This window comes from Salvia splendens, chromosome 12, assembly GCF_004379255.2.
Source record: "Salvia splendens isolate huo1 chromosome 12, SspV2, whole genome shotgun sequence".
Lineage (NCBI taxonomy): Eukaryota > Viridiplantae > Streptophyta > Magnoliopsida > Lamiales > Lamiaceae > Salvia > Salvia splendens.
In genome coordinates, this window is record NC_056043.1 from 7,022,631 (window position 1) to 7,031,642 (window position 9,012).

The 9,012-nt window shown below is 38.7% G+C and overlaps 1 protein-coding gene across 8 annotated transcripts; it reads left to right on the forward strand.

Annotated features, from left to right (window-relative positions):
* The first annotated feature begins 1,595 nt into the window (after positions 1-1,595).
* LOC121758138 (calphotin-like) lies at positions 1,596-8,164 on the forward strand. 8 transcript variants are annotated; one of them, XM_042153565.1, is made up of 23 exons: positions 1,596-3,069; positions 3,152-3,226; positions 3,303-3,704; positions 3,784-3,861; positions 3,930-4,007; positions 4,135-4,209; positions 4,322-4,396; positions 4,509-4,583; positions 4,686-4,760; positions 4,867-4,941; positions 5,052-5,123; positions 5,230-5,304; positions 5,412-5,486; positions 5,599-5,673; positions 5,775-5,849; positions 5,940-6,023; positions 6,218-6,268; positions 6,355-6,475; positions 6,555-6,662; positions 6,893-7,053; positions 7,166-7,492; positions 7,600-7,722; positions 7,813-8,161. In XM_042153565.1, the coding sequence occupies exons 1-23, from the start codon at positions 1,819-1,821 to the stop codon at positions 8,002-8,004; spliced, it is 3,798 nt and encodes a 1,265-aa protein (XP_042009499.1). In that variant the 5' UTR covers positions 1,596-1,818; the 3' UTR covers positions 8,005-8,161. The 8 variants fall into 8 exon arrangements, with proteins under 8 accessions (XP_042009499.1, XP_042009501.1, XP_042009500.1 ...); XM_042153567.1 differs by having other exon boundaries at positions 5,781-5,849; XM_042153566.1 differs by having other exon boundaries at positions 3,787-3,861.
* Positions 8,165-9,012: the final 848 nt, after the last annotated feature.

The window sequence follows — 9,012 nt, forward strand, 5'->3', positions numbered from 1 at the left end:
CAAACAAATAATGATGTATGCTTTGATTTGGTATTTGTGTTGTGTGCTCGCATTACAAACTGATTTATACAAAGATCTATTAAGATTGTCGTTCCTATATTTACATAAAATATGGTCACCACTGGCAATCCTATATTTACATAAAATATGGTCACCACTGGCAAATAAAAATAATGTGATTACAAAGTTTATAGGAGATAGATATGGTTATCTTATTTCTTATACATTAAAATTTAATTTCATTAAAATGAGATGGATAAACATATCTGGCTTATAACAACTAACTTCACTATCATTTTTTAGTAATAATTATATCTTATGTAATGATGTAGTGTGGCGTAATGTAATAACAGATGATAAATGGGATGACAACCTGTTTTTCAATATTTTAATGTAGGTAAAAAATATCATCTGTAATTTTTTAAAAATTTGTATTTTTCCACGAATTTTGAACTTAACATATAATATCACGAACTTAAATAGTTGTTGAATTTTTCCACTAATGATAAATCCAACTGTATATTAAAATTAGACAGATAATCATATCTGGTTTTTAACTTCTTAGAGACTTTGTAATCACATTACTATCATTTTTCAGTGGTAACCATATTTTATGTGATGTAATAACAAAGGAAATGTAACAGGATTTGCAGGTGGAAAAAATTCAATAATTATTTTAAATTCGTAATATTATATACTACCAAGTTTAAAATTTATGAAAAATTTCATGATATTAAAATTTTATGATATTAAAATTTGTTTAAAATTCGTAATAACTTGTAAAAAACTTCGTGATATTAGCCCGCCATTATTTTCTACCGTTCTTATACGCTTTTAATTTCGTTCTTCACCCTTGCCACCCAAAACCAAAATTTTATTCCCAAATGTTTTTAACATTTTACATGGGCATTTAATGTGATATATAGATTGATGGCTCAAATGTTGGAGGTCCATTATTATTTCATTTGTATTCAGTCTCACATTCAACCACTTATTTTGTTTTCTTTTTATTCTAAATTCGCACGAATTTGAAAGTAATATTGATTCTAATCGATTGTCATTTTGTGTGTTTTTTAATTTTCTTTATTCATTCAAATGTTACCCTTTCTTATCTAATGCGAGTATGTAATCCTAAATCCTAATAGAGAATGTAAAAACTGATGTTAGTATGTAATCCTAAATCCTAAATCCTAATAAAGAATGTAAAATTTTTACAGATATCTTTCAAGTTTATCTTTTAATTAGCTATAAATATTTTAAGATTAGTCAACAAAAATGAGTATTTGTTTTGAAACCGCCCATCATGCTTTGTTGCTTGTCTTTTTGTCATTTAAAAACAATTCATAATAGTGATGTTTTTTAAATGTAAAACTTTGAAAATTAGATTGCAAAATATAGTTATGTTAAAATCAGTCTCATGCATTTTATCTTTATGATATTCATGCACTGAAAAGGTTAAAACTGAACATATATCTCTTACTACTACTACTACTACTACTACTCCTATTTTACATAAAACCAATCTCAACAAATTCAAAATAATTATAATTTTTAACTAAAAAATGCAAAATTATAGTAGTAGTAGTCATCGACGGTCCATGTATATTCTCCGCCCAACTCTTGACTCTGACAGATTAATAACTGAATTCAAAATCCCAAAATTTCCCTCGCTTTTCAAATTCTCAACAGAATTTGTAACTTCCTCCTTTCTCTAAATTCAACCGCACTTATCTCTCTCGCACCACCTTCCTTCTCCACAAATCCATTTCGAAATTCTGCAAAAAATATCTCCCAATTCCCGACTTCTTGGATTCCGAAATGACGGATGAAAAGAAACCCGCTGAACCACCAGCTCCGATCGATCCAAAACCGCCTGCTCCGGTCGATCAAACGCCTCCTGCTCCGATTGATCCAACCCCTACTGCTCCAGTCGATCAAACCCCTTCTGCCCCGGTCGATTCAACACCGCCTGCTCCGGTCGATCAAACGCCTCCTGCTCCAGTCGATCCAACCCCTCCTGCTCCAGTCGATCAAACCCCTCCTGCCCCGATCGATTCTACACCGCCTGCTCCTGTTGATCCAACCCCGACTTCTCCAGTCGATCCAACCCCTCCTGCTCCGGTCGATCAAACCCCTCCTGCTCCGGTTGATCTAACCCCTCCTTCTCCGGTTGATCTAACCCCTCCTGCTCCGGTCGATCAAACACCGCCTGCTCCGGTTGATCTAACCCCTCCTGCTCCGGTCGATCAAACACCGCCTGCTCCGGTCGATTCAACACCGCCTGCTCCGGTCGATTCAACCCCTCCTGCTCCGGTCGATCAAACCCCTCCTGCTCCGGTCGATCAAACCCCTTCTGCTCCGATTGATCAAACTCCTCCTCCTCCGGTCGATCAAACGCCTCCTGCTCCGGTCGATCAAACGCCTCCTGCTCCGGTCGATCAAACGCCTCCTGCTCCGGTCGATCAAACACCGCCAGCTCCGGTCGATTCAACCCCGCCTTCTCCGGTCGATCCAACCCCTCCTGCTCCTTCTCCGGTCGATCCAACTCCTTCTGCTCCGGTCGATCAAACCCCTTCTGCTCCGGTCGATCAAACCCCTCCTGCTCCGGTCGATAAAACCCCTCCTGCTCCGGTCGATCAAATCCCTCCTGCTCCGGTCGATTCAACACCGCCAGCTCCGGTCGATTCAACCCCGCCTTCTCCAGTCTATCCAACCCCTTCTGCTCCGGTCGATCAAACCCCTCTTGCTCCGGTCGATCAAACCCCTTCTGCTCCGGTCGATCAAACCCCTCCTGATCCGGTCGATCAAACCCCTCCTGCTCCGGTCGATAAAACCCCGCCTGCTCCGGTCGATCCAACCCTGCCTCCTGAGGAGAAGGTGACTGGACAGGAAATGCGCGACGCTCTCTACAACTTACCGTGGAGTTCGATTTTCGCTCCCTATCCTCATATTGAATATCAAGGAGGAACGAATTTCATATATTGTGAGAGTTCTTCCACTGATAGCAGTAGTAGTGAAGACGATGACATAGCTCCAGTTGTTGACTTGGCGAACCATCCTGAACTCCCAGTAAGCCGCTTAATCTTGTTTTCTTAACTTCTGATTTTACACATATCTGTTTAATTGTGTATTTCCTTTTATTTGGAAGCAGTTATGTGAGACCGGGCCTTCATCTCCGGTTCTATCACCTACAGAAAGGGCAGATGCAGAAAATCTTGTTTACGCAGTAAGCCGCTTAATATTGTTTTCTTGATTTCTTATTTTGTACATATCTGTTTAATCGTGTCTTTCCTTTTTGGAAGCGGTTATGTGAGACATGGCTTTTATCTCCGGCTCATTCACCTCCGGAAGGGGCTGCTCCACTCGATCAAACCCCTCTTGCTCCGGTCGATCAAACCCCTTCTGCTCCGGTCGATCAAACCCGTCCTGCTCCGGTCGATCAAACCCCTCAAGCTCCGGTCGATAAAACCCCGCCTGCTCTGGTCGATCCAACCCCGCCTCCCGAGGAGAAGGTGACTGCACAGGAAATGCGCGACGCGCTCTACAACTTACCGTGGAGTTCGATTTTCGCTCCCTATCCTCATATTGAATATCAAGGAGGAACGAATTTCATATATTGTGAGAGTTCTTCCACTGATAGCAGTAGTAGTGAAGACGATGACATAGCTCAAGTTGTTGACTTGGCGAACAATCCTGAACTCCCAGTAAGCCGCTTAATCTTGTTTTCTTGACTTCTGATTTTACATATATCTGTTTAATTGTGTATTTCCTTCTATTTGGAAGCAGTTATGTGAGACCGGGCCTTTATCTCCGGTTCTATCACCTACGGAAAGGGCCGATGCAGAAAATCTTGTTTACGCAGTAAGCCGCTTAATCTTGTTTTCTTATTTTGTACATATCTGTTTAATCGTGTCTTTCCTTTTTGGAAGCGGTTATGCGAGACAGGGCTTTTATCTCCGGTTCATTCACCTCTGGAAGGGGCCGTAGCCGAAAATCTATCCGATCATGTAATAGCCACTTTTCTTGACTACTCATACTTGATTTGGTGTTTCATTTTGGTGTTTCTTGTTTTCTTGACTTCTGATTTTATAGTATATCTGTTTAATTGTGTCTTTCCTTTTTTTTGGGAAGCAGTTATGTGAGATCGGGTCTTCATCTCCGGTTCTTTCACCTACAGAAGAGGCCATTGCAGAAAATCTACCCGATCATGTAATAGTCCCTTTTCTTGACTACTTATACTTGATTTGGTGTTTCTTGTTTTCATGACTTCTGATTTTACATATGTCCGTTTAATTGTGTCTTTCCTTTTATTTGGAAGCAGAAATGTGAGGCCACGCCTTCATCTCCTGTTCTTTCACCTCTGGAAGGGGCCGTAGCAAAAAATCTATTCGATCATGTAATAGTCCTTTTACTTGACTACTCTTACTTGAGTTGGTGTTTCTTGTTTTCTTGACTTCTTATTTTACATATGTCTGTTTAATTGTGTCTTTCCTTTTATTTGGAAGCAGATATCTGAGACCGCGCCTTCATCTCCGGTTCTTTCACCCCCGGAAGGGGCCGTAGCAGAAAATGTATCCGATCATGTAACAGTCCCTTTTCTTGGCTACTCTTACTTATTTGGTGTTTTTTTCTTGACTTCTGATTTTACATATATCTGTTGTGTCTTTCCTTTTATTTGGAAGCAGATATCTGTGACCAGGTCTTCATCTCCGATTCTTTCACCTCCGGAAGGGGCCGTGGCAGAAATTCTATCCGATCATGTAACAGTCCCTTTTCTTGACTACTCATACTTGATTTGGTGTTTCTCGTTGTCTTGACTTCTGATTTTACATATATCTGTTGTTTGTTTCTTTTATTTGGAAGCAGATATCTGAGACCAGGTCTTCCTCGTCTATTGTTTCACCTCCAGAAGGGGCCATAGCAGAAAATCTACCCGATCATGTAATAGTCCCTTTTCTTGACTACTCTTACTTGATTTGGTGTTTCTTGTTTTCTTGATTTCTGATTGTACATGTCTGTTTAATTGTGTCTTTCCTTTTATTTGGAAGCAGAAATGTGAGATCGCGCCTTCATCTCCGGTTCTTTCACCTCCAGAAGGGGCCGTAGCAGAAAATCTAGATCATGTAACAGTCCCTTTTCTCGACTACTCTTACATATTTGGTGTTTCTTGTTTTCTTGACTTCTGATTTTACATATATCGGTTGTGTCTTTGCTTTTATTTGGAAGCAGATATCTGAGACCGGATCTTCTTCTCCTGTTCTTTTACCTCCGGAAGGGGCCGTAGCAGAAAATCTATCCGATCATGTACCCGCCCCTTTTCTTGACTACTCATACTTGATTTGATGTTTCTTTTTGTCTTGACTTCTGATTTTACATGTATATGCTGTGTCTTTCCTTGTATTTGGAAGCAGATATCTGAGACCGGGTCTTCATCTCCGATTGTTTCACCTCCGGAAGGGGCCATAGCAGAAAATCTACCAGATCATGTAATAGTCCCTTTTCTTGACTACTCTTACTTGATTTGGTGTTTCTTGTTTTCTTGATTTCTGATTTTACATATGTCTGTTTAATTGTGTCTTTCCTTTTATTTGGAAGCAGAAATGTGAGACCGCACCTTCGTCTCCGGTTCTTTCACCTCCAGAAGGGGCCGTAGCAAAAACTCTATTCGATCATGTAATAGTCCTTTCACTTGATTACTCTTACTTGATTTGGTGTTTCTTATTTTCTTGACTTCTGATTTTACATATATCTGTTGTGTCTTTCCTTTTATTTAGAAGCAGTTACCTGCTACTGGGGAAGAGAAGGATTATAGAAGCCGTTTCCTTTTATCTCCGCTTTTATCACCTTGGGTATTGGCCATAGCAGAAGCAGTTCCTTTTCTTGACTGCTGATTTTACATATATCTGTTTATTTGCGGCTTTCCTTTTATTTGGAAGCAGATATGGGAGTTTCCAGTTCCTTCATCTCTGGAAGGGGACAGAGAAGATGTTGATACATATGATCCAACTGTGTTCTATCGTATAGTAAGCCATTTTCTGATGTAATATTAACCCAATATAGTGTTTATCGGTAGAGAATCAACCTTATTATAGAGTAATAATCTCTTTTCTTGAATACTCATAATTGATTTGGTGTTTCTTTTGATTATATAAGATTGGTGTTTATTTGATTATATAAGTTTGATTATATAAGATTAATAAACTGATTTTCCTGCCAGGATGATAAGGAAGATGTTGATATATATGATCCAAATGTGTTCTATCGTCTAGTAAGCCATTTTCTGATGTAATATTAACCCAATATAGTGTTTATCGGTTACTAGTTGTACATAATTATGTGTGTAATTATTGACAGGGAGCCGGGCTGGTGAATGTAGACAATATATGCTTCATGAATTCGGTTTTGCAATGCTTGGTGCATACTGTGCCATTTTTTGAGGCCATTATTTACCAAAATAACCCATTGCTGTGCGTTTGTAAGTATATTCGATGCCTATTTCCTTGGTGGATGAGTTATTGGCGATCAACATTTAATGTTTTTGAACTCAACTGCAGGTCCCAATGGAAAGTTCTGTATAAAGTGCAGTCTTGAAGAGATATTTCGATCACTTACTTCAGGAAGGAAATATTTTGTGCCTAAGACACTAGTTCGGAATTTAAGCCGTATCACTTTTTTAACGTGTACTTAGATATGCAGAGTTTGAATAAATGAAACTCGAGCTCAATCTTGAACTCGAGTTTCAAGATTTGGTTTTTTGAACTGTGTATAAAATTGTCATAATGAGCACTGAGGGATATCATTTGTTCAAGTTTGTGGCTTTTGAATTGTGTGCACGTTTATTCAAGCAATTCTGTTGATTGTTTTCTCTATGATTCTTTGACTCAACTGCTAGACATTTCACCTACCTTGAAAGTGGGTAGACAGGAGGATGCTCATGAATTCCTTTTGAAGTTATGGAATAAACTAATGGAGTGTGACAAGTATCGCGACGATAAGGATAATGAACATAAAATCTTTGTCAAACGACTGTTTGGTGGCCGTCTTGTCAACAAGGTGATATCAGTATTCTTCACCCTCTTTTGTTTGTGACATGCAGAGTTCCTCAATTCCGTGAAGCACGGTTATAATTTGTAAGCTGAAATTTACCTTGCTCTGTTACCTGCAGTTCATGTGTTTATGTGGCAAGATTTCTAGTAAGACAGAGGATGTATGGGACCTGCAATTACCTATCGAGAATTCGGACACTCTCATCGGTGCTCTGCAAGCTTATATAGTAACAATAGTACCTGACTTTCGCTGTGAAAATTGTGGGAATGAAGGTATCGTACAGAAAATTGACCTGGATCGGCTTCAACCTATTGTCACATTTCACCTGAAGAGGTTTGACAGACTGAACAAGAAAATAAAAAAGCATGTGTCATTTCCACCTCAGTTGGACTTGATCCCTTTCACTCCTAGAAAAGTGACTTTTCCCTTCACTAGTGTAGACAAAGTGAGTTTTATTTTTTAGTTTATTTATCCCAAAAAACAAAAGGATGGTCTTTTTATTGATCTGGTGTCTATTCTTAAGTTTCAATGTCTTTTTTGCTGGTTTTGCAGATGCATTTATACTACGAGCTCTATGCTATTATAGTGCATGAAGGGGAAACACCAGTCGCAGGTCATTACTACAGCTTTATTCGCTTGAACGCCAATGAGTGGTACAAATACGATGATTCACGAGTAATGCACTGAAACCTCTTTATCATACTTGTTGTGTTACTTTGATTCGTAAATTTATCTATTTAATAGCTGACTATTCTACTTGTGTAGATTACAGCTGCAGATGAAGAAGAAGTTTTCAAGCAGATGGCCTATATTCTTTTCTATCGTCCGGCCGACTCGACCAGCTTTACAGATGCCGTTCTAGCTCTGCAATCATCGGATGGATTTATTTCTTTTAAGCGTGCAGAGGGTGATAAAAATAAAAGTTCGACAGGGATCATAAAAAATATGCTTGCTTAGGAAGTGGAGGGTAGAGAGAGTGATCCTCTGTCAAGTAGAGATTTTGGAAATGCAACATAGGCTATTGTTTGAATATTAACTCTTGATTCAATACCCAATATACTTAGGCAATTCATTGCACAATTTGTGAGGAAAATAATTGTTTTGTTTTGTTTTGCAAGTACATGTGCTAAAAATTGGATGTTTAAGTCAATGTAGTTGGTTCTGAATTTGCAGTTAGATAAGTGAAGTTTGATTGGAAATGAAAGTAGAAACACATAATATGGCCTTTGATTTATTGTTGAACTGGAACAGGCAGCACAGTTAGATGTGCTTGTCATTTTGGGGTGGAAGATGGTGACAACGACGACTCTACTTGACTATCATTGCATATAACTTTCTTGATTAGTTGAGCTACCCACCCCATTTCAGTTCTAATCTCTGGAACCACCTGCAAACACACTCTTAATAATACTAGCCATCAAAATATATTACTAATGTAATAGTAGTAGTGAACAGTTAATGCACCCACCCCATATTTGTGACTGTCTAAGATAGAGTAGATGATGATGATGATGATTAAAGAGTTACAAGGAATATTGAGATATGGTGTGATGCCAAGGATGCTTATCTTGGAAGAAGTATCAAAGGGGAAGTCAAGTATCTCCATTACTTGAAAGCAGACTCATCAAACACCACATTTTCTGCATAATGTGTTGTGCTCATAGGAAAGCAGATAGGCATGATGTTTAGAGAGAGGTTTGATGCATGATTATACAGATGCTATATAATGAAAGGAATGTTCTTTGGGAAATGGGTAAATTAAATGCATGGTGCATATCGATATCATTTGCATAAACTATGTCATTCCAGTACAATGCCAATGGACTAACTTGGTTTTCTAAGAAGAGAGAGAAGTGTTACTTCTTGTATTTGTCTATTAGGAAAAAATGCTTCCAAATTACCCTAGTGGTAGATCACTCACTACATTAGAAGTAGAATAATTCACTGCGTTAAATTCAAATGTGC

What these genes read in the sequence shown, in the direction of transcription:
- LOC121758138 (XM_042153565.1), top strand. Translation starts at nt 1,819, where the DNA reads ATGACGGATGAAAAGAAACCCGCTGAACCACCAGCTCCGATCGATCCA. An exon ending in TAGCAGAAAATCTAGATCAT is followed by an intron (nt 5,124 to 5,229) that starts GTAACAGTCCCT and finishes ATTTGGAAGCAG; the next exon opens with ATATCTGAGACCGGATCTTC. An exon ending in CAAATGTGTTCTATCGTCTA is followed by an intron (nt 6,269 to 6,354) that starts GTAAGCCATTTT and finishes AATTATTGACAG; the next exon opens with GGAGCCGGGCTGGTGAATGT.